At 35.8% G+C, this 20,332-nt stretch overlaps 1 protein-coding gene across 1 annotated transcript in view; it reads right to left on the bottom strand.

The window, feature by feature from the left end:
• The window catches only part of LOC140147932 (solute carrier family 22 member 15-like), a 30,201-nt gene extending 10,102 nt beyond the window's left edge, over positions 1-20,099 (bottom strand). The window contains exons 1-7 of the mRNA XM_072169726.1: positions 19,576-20,099; positions 17,328-17,558; positions 13,667-13,863; positions 12,616-12,954; positions 11,651-11,782; positions 10,741-10,826; positions 9,613-9,727 (exon numbers count right to left, since the gene is read on the bottom strand). Coding sequence (XP_072025827.1) covers positions 9,613-9,727; positions 10,741-10,826; positions 11,651-11,782; positions 12,616-12,954; positions 13,667-13,863; positions 17,328-17,558; positions 19,576-19,917 — 1,442 coding nt within the window. The 5' untranslated portion in view covers positions 19,918-20,099. The remainder of the gene's footprint in view (positions 1-9,612; positions 9,728-10,740; positions 10,827-11,650; positions 11,783-12,615; positions 12,955-13,666; positions 13,864-17,327; positions 17,559-19,575) is intronic.
• Between the last annotated feature and the right edge of the window lie 233 nt (positions 20,100-20,332).

The following is a 20,332-nucleotide window of genomic DNA, read 5'->3' as shown; positions in this document are numbered from 1 at the left end:
GTCATTGCTATATCTGGTGAAGATAGCTGATTACTGTGTGAAGCTATCTACTAAAGATAGCTGATGGCTATGTGATGTCATTGCTATCTACTGAGGTTAGCTGATGGCTATGTGAAGTTATTGCTAATTATTCAAGACATGGCTCTATGAAGTCATTGTTATTTGAAGTTATTTTATCTACTGAAGATAGTTGATGTCTAATATGGAGTAATTGCCAGCTACTAAAGAAAGCCGATGGCTATTATGAAGTCATTACTATCTACTAAAGATAGCTGGTTGCTCTGTGAGGTCATTGTTATCTACTGAGGTTAGCTGATGGCTATGTGAATTCATTAATATCTACTAAAGATAGCTGATGACTATGTGAAGTCATTTCTATCTACTGAAGATAGCTAATGGATATATGTGATGTAAGTGCTACCTACTGATATTAGCGGGTGGCTATGTGAAGTCTTTACTATCTGCTGAAGATAGCTAATGGCTATGTAAAGTTAATGCTATATACCGGGGTTAGCTGATGGCTCTGTGAAGTTATTCTCACCTACTAAAGGGAAACAGGACATTTCGCATCCCTACCATTTCACCCCCTACATGCTGAACTGCTGAATATAATATAGTGCTCACACACCACGTATCTACTAAAGGGAAACAGGACACTTCGCCTACCTGACATTTCGCCCCTTATATGCTGAACTGCTAAATACAATCCCAACCCACCGAACTAGTTATGGTTAGGGTTTAGGGTTTGGACTTAGGGCAATGGTTTAGGGTTTAGGATATTCGGGTTGGGTTAAGGTTTTCAGAGCGTAAGGGTAAGGGCGCTGCTTGTGGTTAGGGTTTTGGTTTGGGACTTGGGTTAAGATTTATAGTTATAGGGCTTAGGGTTAGGGTTAACGGTTAGGGTGAGGGTTACGGCCCTATATCAATTGTCAACTTGATACAGTATTTGCCAATCTAGAAATGGTCATATAAAGTCATTGTTATCTATTGATATATATGCTGATGGCTATGTAAAGTCATATTTATTTACTGAGGTTGCTGATGGCTATGTGAAGTAATTGCTATCTACTGAAGATAGCTGATGGTTATGTAAAGACAGTGCTATCAAATGATAGCAGATTGTTATGTGAAGTCATTGCTATCTACTGAAGCTTATATTTCATATTTTATTTCATTGTGGCATTTTCCCAGGGGCGTTGAACCTCCTTGATATACGAGGGCCATTCAAAAGTTCTACCTCCACTCTTATAACTTCTGTCCTGTATAAAATGATAGCTTCTTCAAGCTTAGCATAATTGTACATCTAAATGTTACCTACACTGTTTTTTATACATTTTCCATATTTTTGTAGGTGAACTCATAACGAAAGTAAGATTTCATATGCCGGAAACGATAAAAAGTCGTAAACATTTAAATGAAAATAATGTGTGTATTCCTCTTAGGAATATACAAGTGTTATGATTAGGTAAAAAAAAAGTTGTTGTGTTGCCATCCGCGGCCGGGTCAAAATCGCGAAAATAATTATGGGCCCGGTTTATTTTGGGTTTAAAAAAACAAATTAAAAAAATTAAAAACAAAATTAAATAAGTAAACTAAGAGTTAGTTGTGAAGGGCCTTGATATTATTTACTTCAATAAAATATTCAACATCGGGTAGAAAATACAGCCGATATTATGCATTTGCCTCTCTTCACTCATGTTACTGTGAAATAGTAGGTATCAAATGGTTGAGTTGGTTAAAACAATCCGGCCGGCTGTACCACCAGATTTTAGGCTTGGGAGGGCAAGACAACAATTTAGTTTTTTTTGGCCTAATATGCTAGCATATTATAACTGAAACAACATCAAATGTGTAACCAAACATCAACAATACCAGTTATAAAAATGTATCTTATGTTTAAAAACATATCCCAACATCCAATTCTTTTCGGTAAATCACATAAACCTTTGCGAGTACACCTGAGATGTCGTTACTTGACGTCACGTCGACTTATATACAATATCGCAGTAACGATGTTTGCTAAACGATGTTCGGATCGGCCTGACGCGTACTGAAGTCAAATGACGACATATCAGGTGTAATCGCAAAGGCTTATGGGTTCACCGAAAAGATCAATTACACGAAATAGACACTGAAGTAATAATTTAGCAAGATTGAAAAAATACGTGCGTGTCCGATTACCCCTCCGCACCACACCCTAAATCAGCACCAATGGAGTATCGCCCTGGGGCAGAGTGGCAAGTTCTGCTCAGTCGACAGAAATGTGAAAAAAATACAGTTTGCAACTTCCTTTTGGTTTATTATAGACTTAAAATTAACCCCATTTTGGGCCATGTCAATGTCCTGTTTTCTAAAAGGACTGTACGCTAAACATTAAATTGGCCTCATGTGCTTTTCATATTTGTCAACAATGTAGGCCTAAATATTATACCCAAATTTTCACAAAATACAGTCCGAAATTGAATCAAGCGCCGATAAAATTTCGGAAGCGGTGGTCTCACGGGGCTGTCATTTTCTTCTAAAGGGGGTGGGGTCATTATGTCCGACCAGAGTCCATTTTGTTTACGGCCGCCCTGTCTCTCTCCGTTTTCTTTTTCTCCTTCCCCTCTTCTTTATACGTTAACCATCACGTTCTTTCTTTGTTTAGGCCTATATCTCTACGTTTTCTCTCCTTTTATTCGTTCTTCTATGCAATTTATTCCCGCGTTTCATCACAGTCCACCGGCTTTCTTTTTAGACCCTTCTACACTCGGATCCGTGGATAATGACTGGTAATGAAGACTATGTAACATTATTAATCAGTTCAATGTTTGGTTACTGGTTACTGGGTTTTCGATTACAATTTGTTTTCATTAAAAGAAATAATAGTGTCTGTCAATCATTACACTACAGTTTGTATTTCTAGGGCTGTTTGATTTCTTCAAATAAAGTAAATCCCATGGCCCTCTATAATTACGCACAAAAGATCGCCGCATGATCCGACAGTGTGTGTAATCATTGACATGGGTTACAGAACTTTTTGTTCATAGGTCGTATGTAATTATGTATCATTCCATTATCCAAAGACGGAACCGAACCAAGATTGTGGGACAGCCCAGGACACTCTGTGTGGGACTGAACACATCTCACACAACACTCATCTCAAAGTTTGTTCGGTGCATCATGCAGTTATTGTTGCCTACATGTATGTACACAACACAGGGGCAATCACAATAGGCAATTGACCCCTACTGGTAGCGCTGTGTTGTAGATATAGGAGATGAACTAGTTAGCGTCATATATCAAAAAGTATAAAAGCTATGATTTAGTACTTGCTCTATGTTTCAATTACTTATTCTTTTCAAAATTTCTGAATTTTCGACCCGGTACATGCTTCAATAACGAGGGACCATACATTTGTATGAGAAAGAAATCCTACCATCTATATCCAAACTCCCATGTTATTCCAATGCACATTTTGCTTCACCGGACCGCCCTGGCTTGGTCGCATTTGGAAGAGGGTGTCACGAAACCGTAATAGGTACAAACTTAGTACTTTCTGTCAATCAAGTATGGTTTATTCTCTACATGTCATCTTTAAATCATTAGCATAGTCCTTATAATAACGGGGGACCACCTTGATGAGTAAATGACAGCAAACCATTGCAAAACACCCCAAAACTCGGTCAGTGGAGCTCCGCCCGTACATGTCAATAGCGTCATTATCGATTGGATTAGTCGACCGTAGCGGTCTTGGATTTATATTATCACGTGGTAATAAATTTGCATTGGACAATCGATTACTATAATGGTTTAGTACTGCATATCTCGGTTTAATCTTCACTAAGTGGGTTTATGGTTGGAAAGGTCACGGTGAATTTGTCGTGGACATAACTGCACTATGGTTTTAACAAGCGATTTGTTACACGGGTATTGCTTCAGCTGGCTTCGCCGCTAAAAAATATCAGAATAAAACCATTTTTTTACATTAACACCTACCAATGGAATAATTTTTGTCTATGATTAATATTAATGGCATATCAAATGAAGTCGAACCATGAAACCAAAAAATCCTATAAACCCCATTTTTTGACATGCAAACCTCCAAACGCATAACATAACAAAATCTGTGAACTTGTACTCCTAGGGCCTAGGGGAAAGTTAGCCCATATTTGCAAGACTATCCTTGCATTCAAGGTAAAACAAACATACTCATGTTACCCTCGGGCCATGGGCTGGCCTGGTGTCAGATCTTCAGGGAAAGATGACATTCCAATATGCGCCTTTAAAAGAAATAGTCGGTACTTCCTGTTTCTTCAATAAATAAATATTAATTAGAGATCAAATCAAGTAACTCCTTGCGAAAAAAATCTGGATAAAAGAACTTTTCCGACAGGGTAACCTCCAAAACGCATAACGTAACAAAAAATTAGACCCCACTCGATTTTTTTTCTTTCTTCTATAAATATTAACTGGAGGTCAGGTCATGTCCATATATGCTAAAAATCCGGATAAAAGAGCTTTTCCGACAGTGTATCCTTCAAACGCATAAAAATGTAAAGAGCCCAATACGTAACAAAAAATAGACCCACTCGAATTTTTTTCTTTCTTCGATAAATATTAACTGGGGGTCATGTCATGTCCATATATGCGAAAAAATCCCGATAAAAGAGCTTTTCCAACTGTGTAACCTCTAAAACGCATAAAAAAGTATACTGCCCAATACGTAACAAAAAATTAGAACCACTCGAATTTTTTTCTTTCTTCGATAAATATTAAATGGAGGTCAAGTCATGTCCATATATGCGAAAAAAAATCCGGATAAAAGAGCTTTTCCGACAGTGTAACCTCCGAAACGCAAAAAAAGGTATAGAGCCCAATACGTAACAAAAAATTAGACCCACTCGAATTGTTTTCTTTGTTCGATAAATATTAACTGGAGGTCAGGTCATGTCCATATATGCGAAAAAATCCGGATAAAAGAGCTTTACCGACCGTGAAACGCATAAAGAATGTATAGAGCCCAATACGTAACAAAAAATTAGACCCACTCGAATTTTTTTCTTTCTTCGATAAATATTAACTGGAGGTCAGCTCATGTCCATATATGCGAAAAAATCCGGATAAAAGAGCTTTACCGACAGTGTAACCTCCAAAACACATAAAAATGTATAGAGCCAAATACGTAACAAAAAATTAGACCCACTGGAATTGTTTTCTTTCTTCGATAAATATTAACTGGAGGTCAAGTCATGTCCATATATGCGAAAAAATCCGGATAAAAGAGCTTTTTCGACCGTGTAACGCATAAAAAATGTATAGAGCCCAATACGTAACAAAAAATTTGACCCACTCGAATTGTTGTCTTTCTTCGATAAATATTAACCGGAGGCAAGTCATGTCCATATATGCAAACAAATCCGGATAAAAGAGCTTTTCCGACAGTGTAACCTCCAAAACGCATAAAAAATGTATAGAGCCCAATACGTAACAAAAAATTAGACCCACTCGAATTTTTTCTTTCTTCGATAAATATTAACCGGAGATAAAGTTATGTCAATATATGAGAACAAATCCGGATAAAAGAGCTTTGCCGACAGTGTAACCTCCAAAACGCATAAAAAATGTAAAGAGCCCAATACGTAACAAAAAATTAGACCCACTCGAATTTTTTCTTTCTTCGATAAATATTAACCGGAGATAAAGTCATGTCAATATATGAGAAAAAATCCGGATACAAGAGCTTTGCCGACAGTGTAACCTCCAAAACGCATAAAAATGTATAGAGCCCAATACGTAACAAAAAATTAGACCCACTCGAATTGTTTTCTTTCTTCGATAAATATTAACTGGAGGTCAGGTCATGTCCATATATGCGAAAAAATCCGGATAAAAGAGCTTTTCCGACAGTGTAACCTCCAAAACGCATAAAAAATGTATAGAGCCCAATACGTAACAAAAAATTAGACCCACTCGAATTTTTTTATTTCTTCGATAAATATTAACCGGAGATCAGGTCATGTCCATATATGAGAAAAAATCCGGATAAAAGAGCTTTTCCGACAGTCTTACCACAAAAACGCATAAAAAATATATAGAGCCCAATACGTAACAAAAAATTAGAACCACTCGAATTGTTTTCTTTCTTCGATAAATATTAAATGGGGGTCAGGTCATGTCCATATATGCGAACAAATCCGGATAAAAGAGCTTTTCCGACAGTGTAACCTCCAAAACGCATAAAAATGTATAGAGCCCAATACGTAACAAAAAATTAGACCCACTCGAATTTTTTTTTTTCTTTCTTCGATAAATATTAACTGGAGGTCAAGTCATGTCCATATATGAGAAAAAATCCTGATAAAAGAGCTTTTCCGACAGTGTAACCTCCAAAACGCATAAAAAATGTATAGAGCCCAATACGTAACAAAAAATTAGACCCACTCGAATTGTTTTCTTTGTTCGATAAATATTAACTGGAGGTCAGGTCATGTCCATATACGCGAAAAATCCGGATAAAAGAGCTTTACCGACCGTATAACGCATAAAGAATGTATAGAGCCCAATACGTAACAAAAAGTTAGACCCACTCGAATTTTTATTTTTCTTCGATAAATATTAAATGGAGGTCAGGTCATGTCCATATATGCGAAAAAATCCGGATAAAACAGCTTTTCCGACAGTGTAACCTCCAAAACGCATAAAAAATGTAAAGAGCCCAATACGTAACAAAAAATTAGACCCACTCGAATTTTTTTTCTTTCTTCGATAAATATTAAATGGAGGTCAGGTCATGTCCATATATGCGAAAAAATCCGGATAAAACAGCTTTTTCGACAGTGTAACCTCCAAAACGCATAAAAAATGTAAAGAGCCCAATACGTAACAAAAAATTAGACCCACTCGAATTTTTTTCTTTCTTCGATAAATATTAACTGGAGGTCAGCTCATGTCCATATATGCGAAAAAATCCGGATAAAAGAGCTTTTCCGACCGTGTAACGCATAAAGAATGTATAGAGCCCAATACGTAACAAAAAGTTAGACCCACTCGATTTTTTTTCTTTCTTCGATAAATATTAAATGGAGGTCAGGTCATGCCCATATATGCGAAAAAATCCGGATAAAACAGCTTTTTCGACAGTGTAACCTCCAAAACGCATAAAAATGTAAAGAGCCCAATACGTAACAAAAAATTAGACCCACTCGAATTTTTTTCTTTCTTCGATAAATATTAACTGGAGGTCAGCTCATGTCCATATATGCGAAAAAATCCGGATAAAAGAGCTTTTCCGACCGTGTAACGCATAAAGAATGTATAGAGCCCAATACGTAACAAAAATTAGACCCACTCGATTTTTTTTTTTTTTTTTTTTCTTTTTTCGATAAATATTAAATGGAGGTCAGGTCATGCCCATATATGCGAAAAAATCCGGATAAAACAGCTTTTCCGACAGTGTAACCTCCAAAACGCATAAAAAATGTAAAGAGCCCAATACGTAACAAAAAAATTAGACCCACTCGAATTTTTTTTTTCTTCGATAAGTATTAAATGGAGGTCAGGTCATGTCCATATATGCGAAAAAATCCGGATAAAACAGCTTTTCCGACAGTGTAACCTCCAAAACGCATAAAAAATGTAAAGAGCCCAATACGTAACAAAAAATTAGACCCACTCGAATTTTTTTTTTTTCTTTGTTAAATATTAACTGGATGTTAATTTATTTCCTTATATGTGTAAAAATCCGTATAAAAGATCTTTTCTGACAGTGTAACCTCCAAAACACATAAAAATGTATAGAGCCCAATACGTAACAAAAATCTAGACCCATTCGAATTGTTTTCTTTCTTCGATAAATATTAACCGGAGGTCAAGTCATGTCCATATATGCGAAAAAATCCGGATAAAAGAGCTTTTCCGACAGTGTAACCTCCAAAACGCATAAAAAATGTATAGAACCCAATACGTAACAAACAAAATCCAGCCGAAAAACACTGACAAATATTTTGTTTTAAAAATACTCAAAATGACTCTAGAAAGAGTCACAAATGACTCAAAATGAGTTACTGGGTCAATATAAAATAATTCTATAACAAAAACACGCACTAATAACCATAATTTGCTTTAAAAATAACCAGAGCCCAATACGTAACAAGAAAAATTCTATGTCTAAAGAAAAAACACTGTCAAATTTTTTTTTCTAGAAGACTCAAAATGAGTTACTGAGTCAATATAAAGTAATTCTATAACAAAAACATGCACCTAATAACCATAATCAGCTTTGTTCTAGAATTATTCAAAATGACTCAAAATGAGTTACCGGGTCAATATAAAGTAAGTTTATAGCAAACAAAAAATGCAACTAATCACCACAATAACCAGAGACCAATACGTAACAAAAAAGTCTAGAGAAAAAACACTGTAAAAAAAATTTCTAGAAAGACTCAAAATGACTCAAAAGGATTTACTGAGTCAATATAAAGTAATTCTATAACAAAAACATGCACCTAAAACCCATAATTTGCTTTAAAAATAACCAGAGCCCAATACGTAACAAAAAATTCTAAGTCTAGAGAAAAAACACTGTCAATTTTTTTTTTCAGAAAGACTCAAAATGACTCAAAAGGATTTACTGAGTCAATATAAAGTAATTCTATAACAAAAACATGCACCTAAAACCCATAATTTGCTTTAAAAATAACCAGAGCCCAATACGTAACAACAAAATTCTAAGTCTAGAGAAAAAACACTGTCAAAAACATTTTTTCTAGAAAGACTCAAAATGACTCAAAAGGATTTACTGAGTCAATATAAAGTAATTCTATAACAAAAACATGCACCTAATCATGATAATGTCCTTTTAAAATAACCAGAGGTCAATACGTAACAAATAAATTCCTAAGTCTAGAGATAAAACACTGTCAAATATTTTGTTCTAGAAAGACTCAAAATGAGTTACTGGGTCAATATAAAGTACTTCTATAAAAACACATGCACATAATATCCATAATTTGCTTGAAAAACAACCCGAGCCCAATACGTAACAAAAAAATGTATAGAGCCCAATACGTAACAAAAACCACTACAGAGGAGGGAGTATGAATAAAGTAATTTTAATCAAATTTTAGTTTTGTTACGTATTGGGCGGGATGAATAATTTTTTGCCACTTTTTGTTCTAGGTAGAAGAGGTTGAGCCCAATACGTATCAAATTGATACGTACTGGGATTTTGTTACGTATTGGGCTCTTACACATGTCCAGCATACTCTGATACCAAGATAGAGTATACTGAGAAAAAATGTTTTTTAAAAATAGTTGTATAGGTTTAATGAAATCAAACATATTTGTACCCAATTAGCAAACAATTAACGTTCTTGCGCTATGAAATGGTGTCACAGACAGATATCGACTGCTCAGTGCCAGAAGTGGGTAAGTGCAATAGCTGCCATATGTAGCTACCATGTGTAGATGAGTACAATATACTGTGTGCAAATTGTGAAATGTTCACAGGGCAGCTATTGCACTTACCTACTAATGGCACTGAGCAGTCGGCATACACTGTTACGTTACTATTGCCTTCAATTAAGTTTGCATTTTTATTTCACAACTTTCATAACTCCAGCATCAACTTACCGAACAGGTGTAGGCATAATTTCTGGTGTATAGAAGTATATGACATTAAATGCAAACGAAATCCAGAATTTTCCCAATGTGGAAACAACTATAATTGCTGTTGATATACTTTTTCCTAAAATGAAACAATAAGATAAACGTAGATACAAAATGATATCGATGAAGTGAGATAAAAGCAAATACCGATCCCAACCGAAACCAATGTTAATGAAAATGAAGATGGGGAAAGAAGAGTGTACATTACAAGGTGGTTCAAAAACAACGTTAATCAAAATTACGTTTTTCCACACGTAAGCCTATAGGTTGTGTCATGTCATTGTGGAAATTGAGTATTGCGTTACATGCAAGTAAAAATTATTTTCTTTTTTACAATTTCATTATCATATGCTTGGATTTTTTTTACCACAGAGCACACAGTGGTATAAATTAATATTGAAAGTCTTGTGAATAATAATTAACACTAAATAATGGTAGTGTGAGCCAACATGCATGCAATAGTAAAATTTTTGATATCCCCAGAATAAGTCGACGAAAAGTGGACAAAAGGCCTATTCTACCGGCTCGACCGACCCTATTTGAAAGGTCTGTTCGCCCGTAGAAAACTGTTTTTTCTTTCGTGGACTAACGAAACAAATTACCCGGTACTTCCTCATCTGTGGCATTTAATTTTAGAATATCTAACAAGCTATGTAAATTTCATTGCATGTTATGTCCTAAATTCCATGTGAAATTTCCAACGTACCTGCGTGAGACATCCGTGGGCCAAAAACTCTCCAATGTAAGTGATGTGATGCAGCAGCCATTATAGGCTGACTTACCTGTGGACAAGCCTAACATTGATTCTTTGACTTAAACTTGACCCGCATTTTTATTTTGAATTCTTAAATCAAATGTTATGCAACAACAACTTCAAACGGACTTTTCAACTTTGAGAAATTAACATTTGATCTTGGGCAAGGTTGTTTTTGGATCACCATGTAAAAATACGTTGTTATTGATTGTATCTGCAGAGTACTTGCTGAAAGGATTGGTATTCTACTATTTTCTCCTGCACACCAGTTTTGCCTTTCGTTTGGGTGTAAGGCGTGGAATAACTCAGAATAAATGTAACTCAAATTTACAACGTACCATTTGTTTTCGGAAGACAGGCAGTAACAACACAGCAGAGGCCACTCATTAGAAACGCAACTCCTAGGGTAGGACGGCGACCAACCCTATGTAATAAGATCACATATGTGTTTTACAACATCAAGGTGTATTACAACATCATCATAAGCAAATGCAAGAAAAAAAATCTCGTTTGTCAACCCATTACCTTGAATTGGTAAACCACGCCAAACCAGGGGCGGATCCAGGAATTTTCTATTTGGGGGAGGGGGGCATGACTGGTTTGCCGGAATCCCTTAAGACATTTTCTATACACCAAACGTCTCAATATAATCATCTCAAAAAAGTAACTAACCCCCCTTAAATAATGGCCATTATTCAAAAACGGGCTATTGTATTGAAAATCTGTAAAAGGCATTGGAAGCAGAATTTATTTCTGCGCATTTTGACACCTCATTTGATACGATAGCCCAGAAAACAATAAAACACCGGTCAATTTAATGTAGTGAGGTCCAGATTTGAAAGTTGCACTTCCATCCATTACACTGAATGCAAAATGCAAAAAGAATTTACTGCAACTTTCAAATCTTGGGCTACATTGATTTAAATGTACGCTGTGACGTCAATATTTAGTCAATTGCTACAAATGAGGTGTCAAAATGTGCAGAAATAAATTCTGCTTTCAACGCATTATTCAGATTTGTAATACAATCATCCATTTTTGAATAATGGTCATTATTTAAGGGGGGTTAGTTACTTTTTTTGAGATGTTTACTTTCTTAATATATGAATGTGAATGTCATAAAAACATTCGTGTGATGAGAGACAAAAAATAACTCATTTTCACACACACACACACACGCGCAAAAGGTTTCTCTAGAAGCTCAGTATCTGGGTTCATTTCTTTCTTTCATCGAACGATTAATCTTACCACTTTTGCAGTAGAATCATCAGCGATGCAGGGAGCTCTACCATACAGGACAAGAAAACGTTTAAGTACATGTTGCCTGAGAGTGTGGCGCTATTGAGACTTAAGCCATAGTAAACAATGCTAGTTGAAAACCTATTGATATAAAGATTGAGCAAAAGATACGTGGGAAAGAACGTGGTACATAAATAATCTATTTGAAAGTGACCTGCATGTTCCAAAATGTTATTTATTTGAAGGAATCTTGTACATAACCCGAGAAAACGCCCCCATGAGGGCCTGGACTCAGTAGCGTAGCCAGCGGGGGGCAGGGGGGGGGGGGAAGAGTGCCCCCCCCGACAAAAAATGAAAGAAAAAAGTGCCCCTTTGACAAAAAAATAAAAGGGAAAATCAGGAGGGCAAAGGAAAACAAAAGGGGCAAGGAGCCCTTTTCTACCGAAATTCAGCCCGAAAATACAAAATTGTCCGCGCTACGCGCGCATATTGCAAAGATTAAGCCCTTTCCATCCTGATAATGGGCGAAAATAGTGTAAAATACCATTTTTTTGCGCGCTACGCGCGCACATCGTCCCAATGAAGCCTTTTGTCTCTATGTATTGTATGATGCAACTCATAATTTTTCGTCTGTGCCCCAAAAATTTTATTTTTCCCCCCTGACCAAAAAAGCTGGCTACGCCCCTGCCTGGACTCCATGGTCTTGGCTCGTTCCAAACTTGCATGCCTGTCACTTGTGGAATTCTTACAAAAGGGAAAGTGCCATGCCCGGGGGAGGAAGACTGGGCAGCGATTTTGAAATTTTTTTGACTGTCCGTTACCGTTATAGTGGATGATTAGTGGTCTAATTTGAATGAACCACTCGGTATCATTCTTTTATTTATGCACACATTTATATTGAATGAACCACTCGGTATCATTCTTTTATTTATGCACACATTTATATTAAAGAATACAAAGAAGACCAATCTTACCAATTAAATCCCATAACTAAAAGGTTCCGAAACAAAAGCGGTGCTTTGATAACATCAAGAAGTGTACAATGCCGAAGGTCACCAACTATCGATGCATTGATTGATTTGTCCATTTTACCGCCATATTGTTTATTGATTGGCTTATACCCGTGATTCGTGGGACTTGTATCAGTTACCATGGTTACACAATCTGTCTTTGTCAGGGGAACACCTTCATTCTCCAAAAGAAAAGACTTTGGTGCTTTGACTTTGTTTACTTTGGCCATCTTTTGTAAAATTTCTTCAGCCTCTTCGATGCGTCCCTGAGAAATAAGCCACCTGGGAGACTCCGGTGTAATCCTAAAATAACGAGAAATTGAGATTTTTAAATCACTTTCGAACTTCAGCTAATTATTTCTAATGACGAGACAGTTGGTTAAAAAAATCTTCGAAAATGATCTATTCGATAGATTTGACCAACAACATTATAACATACAAGGATATCGTTAGTAATGTTGCATCCATCGCATCGCACTTAGCCTTTTGTCATCCATTGATGCGCTTTTGCGCTTTTGTTTCCAATCGTTCTTTTCTCCTTCTCTTCCTCATACTTTTTTCCGGACTTATTGCTTTCTATAGTTTTCCTCGATCCTTTCTCATCCTTGGCGCTCATTTTAGAATATAACGTTTTACTCCAGCACATAATTACCCGGGGATAGAATCAACCATCAACAATTACCGTAGGGGGGTAGTGAGGATGAGACCCACCATAGATCTCTACCGTAAAATCCATTTCATTTCACTCTTGTAAAATTATTGAAAGAGATTAGCATTTTATTTGTCAGTCAGTTTGAAATAGTTATTTCCTTTTATATTTAGGAGAAAACTCGGTGAAAATCGCATGTTCTCAAAAAAAACATTTAAAAAAAACCCCAGAATTTCCCAATTTTGCAAGAGTGCGTTTACTGCGTTCACATTATGACGTCATAGCGACATTATATGGGGAATATTTGTACTTATTTTGGTTATCACAGGATATGGTTATACCATTAAATTTACATATATACTTTACCACCACATTGGGATAGCTATCAGGCAAAGTAACGAAACAAATAGCTCATAATGTCTCCAGTTTGGCAAGAGGTAAGCCACTGGTGTGAAGGTTGTGACTGCCACACCCCATATTATACCAACAATAGGAGTAGACATAGTACGGACCTCTGGTGGAAAGATTTCAGATAGAAGCACGTAGGAGCTGTTAAGTAAACCCTAAATATGTAATAAATTAGAGATTAATGAGATTTATTAGAATGACGTTTTTGAGATTTATTAGGGATAAAAAATATATTAAATAATTTTCTCACCATTCACCATGATATGTCCTGAAGTCAAAGACACATACTTATTTTAATATAGTGATACCATTATTTTAATATACTGATACCATCATTACACTACATCACTCTACGTTTTAAAGTCTTCAATGTGTTTTATATAGAGCTATACAGGGTGTAACAATAAAATTTATACAATTGCATATTGACTTCTCAGGAAAAAACTAAAAGAGTTATGGCACAAATGTTATATGCAATACAATCAGTAATATCTTGGCTAAAAGAAGACGTTTAGTTGGGTTTCCTTCCTAACTTGGGTTCAAAAGTTATGTCCGATTAATTAAATCGTCCAGAAAATGTGTTGGGCCACTTTTCCCATGTTTGCGCATATCAAGTTTGAACCGTGTAGATATGCTTATCGTGCATTAAACATCAAAGAACTGACACAAAAGAATTGTATGTGGTGTTTATTCATATAATTAATATGAACTTAATTAATATGATATCTAAATGGCGTGATTGGGGCTCGAGCAAACTGGCATATGAAAATATTGAGAGAGAAAAATCAGGACTCAGTGGGGATTGAACCCCGGTCGCTGGATTACCGGTCCAGAGCTTTACCACTGTGCTACCTGAGTTCACAGTCGGTACTCGGGCAATCTCAACTTAAGTCCCCATGATAACTCTCTCATTGTGTCTCAGCGGCCAATTAGGCCGCCTCCTTCTTCATTAATATGATATCTCTTTAAAATCTATAAATGAAGTCATGAAATTTCTTTCAAATAACTTTATAAATAAAGTATTTTCTCATATCCCTGAGATATCATTGGTAAAACTGAGAACAGTTTTTGCATCCATAAGTACAAAACAATAAAATGTTGACATTAAGTTCAGCTGGGCTTCTAGCTGTTCTGGAGCGACCACTATTGCCAGCATTTCAGTTAACAAATTCTACATACTTCTCATAGTTATATGTAATTATTGAATATATGAATACAAAACTCACCCAAGTCCATACTGTGGCCAAATTGAGTTAAGCATGGGAATTTGTTGCTATGCATAGGCCTGTCATATGTATGAAAAAAAAAACTCAAATGCATCCACTGTGTCTATTGGGCATGTGAAAAATAGCATGTATGAAAGAACCACCCAAGTCCATGATTTGAGTCTTGTAACACATTGATTGAAATCCAGTATGTATAAAAGTCCGCTTGGAACACATTCATTGCTGGAGAGTGACTTTTGAAAAAAAATGGGTTTAATAAAGGAAAGTGTGTTGTTTATATTACAGACTTGACATTTAATATGGAATACTTTTTTTTTTTTTTTCAAGACTGGTCCGGTAGAGATCTGCATAAACGGCACGGGCTAAATATTAATTGGGGTGTGTCGGGAGATGGTGTAAAATAATTATTGGACAGAAAATGTGCTTTCCATTAGTTTACATTATGGCGCTCATAATGTAGAGAATTAGCCTAAAATGGCGGATATAAGGAGACTGAATTTGATCTTTGTTGGGGTAAAATTTCGGAATTTGAGCAACATTATTCTGATATTATCAATTTATTGAGGTTTGAGGCGATTTTACTGAACCTAAATACCAATAAGTGTTCGTCAGAACTGAATTGCACCTGTCATTTACCAGTTTTGAAAGTGGGAGGAGCTTTACAAAATATGGCTCTTAAAAGTGGTACGCACTCAGAAAGTTTGAATGGTCCCCTGGGGCCAAGTGTTATAAACTTACTGTACACAAAGAAACAGTGTGAGTTCATTGAACAACCAGGAATCCGCATAGTTGTTTTTTTACCGTAAATTTATAACATTTGACCCCAGGGGGCCATTCAAACTGTCTGAGTACGTACAGCTTTTAAGAGCCCTATTTTTAAGCTCCTCCCCTGTTCAAAAACTTGGTACGCTGTAAGTGTATTTCAGCTGTGTTGAATGCCAGTTGCTGACGAAGTTTAAGAAATATCACCTCAAACTCCTCTAAATTTGATAATAACAGAACCATGTTACATAAAGTCCGAAATTGTGTCTCCCACAAAGCTCCAATTCAGACTCCCGAAATCCGCCATTTTAGGCAAATTTGCTACACTATGAGCACCGTAATGTAAACATATGGAAAGCACACTTTCTATCAAACAATTATTTTACACCATCTCCCGACACAACCCAATTAATATTTAGCCCGTGCGGTCTATGCAGACTCCGTCCAGACCAGTCTTGGAATTTTGCAAAAAATATTCCATATTAAATGTCAAGTCTGTACATGGCAGAATGCTTATCAACATTATACATACCTGTGTGCTTTATTTTGTATTATCTTACTAGTGGTAATCTCATTCAAACATTGTTGTCTTTGTATATGATTTAAAAAACCACCCAAGTCCAAAATTTAAAAGGAACCCCACGAAGTCCCTGAAATGCTAATCGTCATACTTAATACAGTTTAACCCACTCATTTGCACGTACAACTTACCATATTGACCAGGTAAATATAACTGAAGGAATTAAAATGATACACAGGTTTTTCTCTCACAATCACTTCCCATGGACTTGGGTGGGTTTTGTATTCATGTATTCAATTGTATGCCTTGATGGAAGATGTGAGTTTGGAAAATGAGCTATAAACAATCGTATGTTTGACTCCATGTGCTACCGAATGTCACAACCATACAAATACACTCTTCCAACGTGAATTGGGGTTGAAGTTGTTGAGCTGCACCCACGATTTCTAGTAAATGAGGTTGTTATGTCAGTGCTTAGTTGTGACTTTCAAAAACTCAAGGAGATATTCTATTATGTACTCAATTCTACCACTTCGAATACCCCATTGTTTAAAACTACCCATCATAAGAGCACCGTCCAACTGGTCCATGGTTCAACTCTATTCAGTCACTTTTGTAGCACTTAGACAAAAGTGGCCCAAGCGGTTTTAAGACTAGGTTACAAAATTGGCCATATCTTCACTTGTATACCATCGAATTTATTGAAACAAAACTTATCGGATGCCTAAAGAAATTATCTTAATAGACATATAAAAATCAAACCAAAAAATAAGCAGCATACTCGTGTCATTCTATTTTCAAAATTGTACAAATTTCATTGTTACACCCTGTATAGACAGCATAGTGCATAATGTATGTAACTTTATCTATACTTTTCTTGAAGGTCAGAAGTCACTATGTCTTGAAGTCAAAGACACCATCATTACAATATTTAAATAATTTATGTATCTTCGTGTGTTTAATATAGACAACATCATGCATACTGGTTTGTAAGTTCGTTTCTTTGAATATTTATAATATTCTTTATTTCATAGAAATAATTTCATAGATATCAAATGAACGAAATGTTGGAGAGCTAATTTAATATGCGATATGTTTACTGTAACCTCACCTGGTTAAAAATTCCTACCATAAACCAGAAGAATACCACCAAATAATAATTCCAGGAAAGCGCCATTGCCATTCCACTCAGGGCTTCCAATACCAGTGCGGCATGTAGGACGATTTTCCTTCCAAAGTAATCAGAAAGATGACCAGATAGCACCGAGCCCACAAGAACACCGGCCATAAGAACAGACTGTGCTGCTTTGGCGTATATGTCTTTATCGCAGTAAAGGTCGAACTACAGAAAATATGAAAATATTTGTCATAAACCTAGATACGAAAGTACATTATCCTAAAAATCATCTTAGGGATGAAATCAAAACTCGACCGGCAGTCGCCCACCGGTTCCGTCCGGTTGGAGCCGGTTTCTATTGTTCTAATCAATGGAACGCGGTTCAACCGCCGGTCAACAGGTCCATTACTGGTACAATGGTACTTCTTGCCATAACTCTAAAAGCAAGTTTGGATTTCAACATTTCTTGCAGCCGTGCAAAATAAATTTTGCAAGACCCAAATCGGTACATTATTTTATTTTCATACAAGTTTGGAGAAAATATCGTTTTGGTCATATTTTACCACACGTCTGTGTTAAAAAGGAGTCAACATTTGGTATCATAATAGGGACAATATTCTCATGCATATTTCAATGCACTTCTCATATCAAATAAATTGTAAAAGACAATAGTTTACAAAAGTGAAATAATGTATGAGCTATTAACTCAAGTTATGACCCTTAGCATCTAGGTAACATTTTACTGATTTTATGCGGCTCCCAATTGCATACATAACTCTGCATATATACTAAAGTCCCCTATATTTTACTCTTTTGGTACAAAAGAATTATCCAGCTTGATACCAAAATAAGTATCACTGTGACACCATGCGCTACGTTAAATGTAAGTGATTTTAGCTAAAACACGCGTTTTTCACCAGCTAAATGTTTTTGGTTAAATATGAACATAAATCAGTACTCTAATTTAAAATCAAGTTAAAATCACGGACAAGGGTCCATACAAATATTAGGCATATTATCTCATTATAAACTCAACTCACGTAATGTTACACTAACGATGTATTCCCTCAATTTGACAAAATATTCCTGTTCAATATTTCAAATTTGGCGCAGGCTTGATAAAAATCGTTATGCGTGATTTTTCAGTGACACACATCTGTGTAATTGTTACAGCTAGATTAATGAATTTTTATTATCTCACTTATGGAAATTTTCGTGGGCCAGGATTATCGAGATATGAAAAAGAACAAACTATGAATTTGTACCGGGTGAGTAAATTATTCTTTTCTCGTTCATTTGACACCACTAGGGGGTGAGGGTTTGGTCATACCTTCTTGACATTTCTGGACCCAAAATATGAATATATTGAAATATGAACCCAGGTTTTCTGAGGAGTACCACCCTCTGTTTGGGGAATTGATTTTTATTATATTCTTTACTGTTTGCTCTTTCATTTGACATCACTTGGGGTCATACGGTTGTAGCATTTCGAGAAATATCCATTTCATACCAAAACATGAGTTAGTGATATAAGGAAGCAAGCAAATTCAAGTACCTAGCAAACACAAAAACGTTTTAAAACGTTTTAAATAAGTTATATTTTGGCTTTTGGTTTAGGTAAAAACGTTTTAATAACATTAAAATGTCGGGTTATATAAAGGTCATGATAACGTTTTAAAACGTTTTGTTATTGTAAACTATTTTTGCCAAATATTGTGTCAATACTTAAATAACATTATGTTAAAATATTTGAACCCAGCAAACACAGAAATGTTCTTAAAATTTTTTTTCAAAACCTTTTAATAACATTTAAATGTCGGGTTATATAAAGGTCATGAAAACGTTTTTAAAACGTTATTGAAAATATTTTGGGCAAACATTTTTCGCAAAATATTTTTCAACCCCAAAATAACATTCTGTTTAGCATGTTTCGTATCAAGATTTCAAGAATGTTTTTGGGATGTTATTAAAACGTTTTTATACCCTTTGTATAACCCGACATTTAAACGTTTTCTGTAAAACATTTTTGTTTGCTGAGCAGTAGATTATCAAAAAATGTTTTTTAAGGTTATGAAAACGTTTTATACTCTTAATATAACCTTTATATAATCCGACATTTAAACGTTTTCTGACAACCTTTTATAACCTTTTGCGAATGATGTCGAAAACGTTTTGTGTTTGCTGGGTATACATGACACCTTACACCATTTCATGGTTCAGCAAAAATTCTATATAAACTTACATCAGTAACCAAGCTAGCTTCTCCGCTCTGACTCACATAATCCCAGCCATAAACACAATCTGTCAAGTTGTTCGTCACGTTACCATCATCTGTCACGTCATACATATGACATTTATCAATCTCTTTCGTTCCATCATTAGTTTCAGTCACGGGTGTTGTCTCGTTAGATAGAAAGCCACTTGGGGGAGTGCAGTAATATGTTTTGGGAGCATATCCCACGAAAATCATCCCTGTTAGTTGGAAACCACTGAGCCAGCAGCAGTAAAAACTCATCAAAGCGTAGACAAACATTTGGTAACGACCAAATTTACCAATATATCGAAAAGCGTCGTCTAACTCCATACTTCCTTACTCTCGCGCTACCACAATATTGTTCAACGTGACTGCTACAAGCCCTGCGACATTAATGTAATGTTGTCTTCCTCTGGTCATAGGTCAACGTTTTGGAAGCCCTTGATACGTGATACAAGTTCATTCATGCTGGCATAATAACATGTTCTCATGGGGTTCGTACCTGAATATAAAGTACCTAAAGGTAAAGCATGAATTCACGTTAAAGAATAAATTCCCTTATCTGGAAATCAATCACGAACCCAAATCCGTGAAATATGTGAATGTGAACTTTTTGTAAAATGCATCAGTGATTTGTGACTGAACCATAGTTCATCACCTTCCGTTATTTATCGTTATACGTTGATTTAGATTTAAAGCAGCAGTTAAACACCAATACACTTCTAGTGCCCGTTTCTATTCATGG

The sequence above is a fragment of the Amphiura filiformis genome, chromosome 3, assembly GCF_039555335.1.
Source record: "Amphiura filiformis chromosome 3, Afil_fr2py, whole genome shotgun sequence".
Taxonomy (NCBI): Eukaryota; Metazoa; Echinodermata; class Ophiuroidea; order Amphilepidida; family Amphiuridae; genus Amphiura; species Amphiura filiformis.
This window is presented reverse-complemented; position numbering and strand designations above follow the sequence as displayed.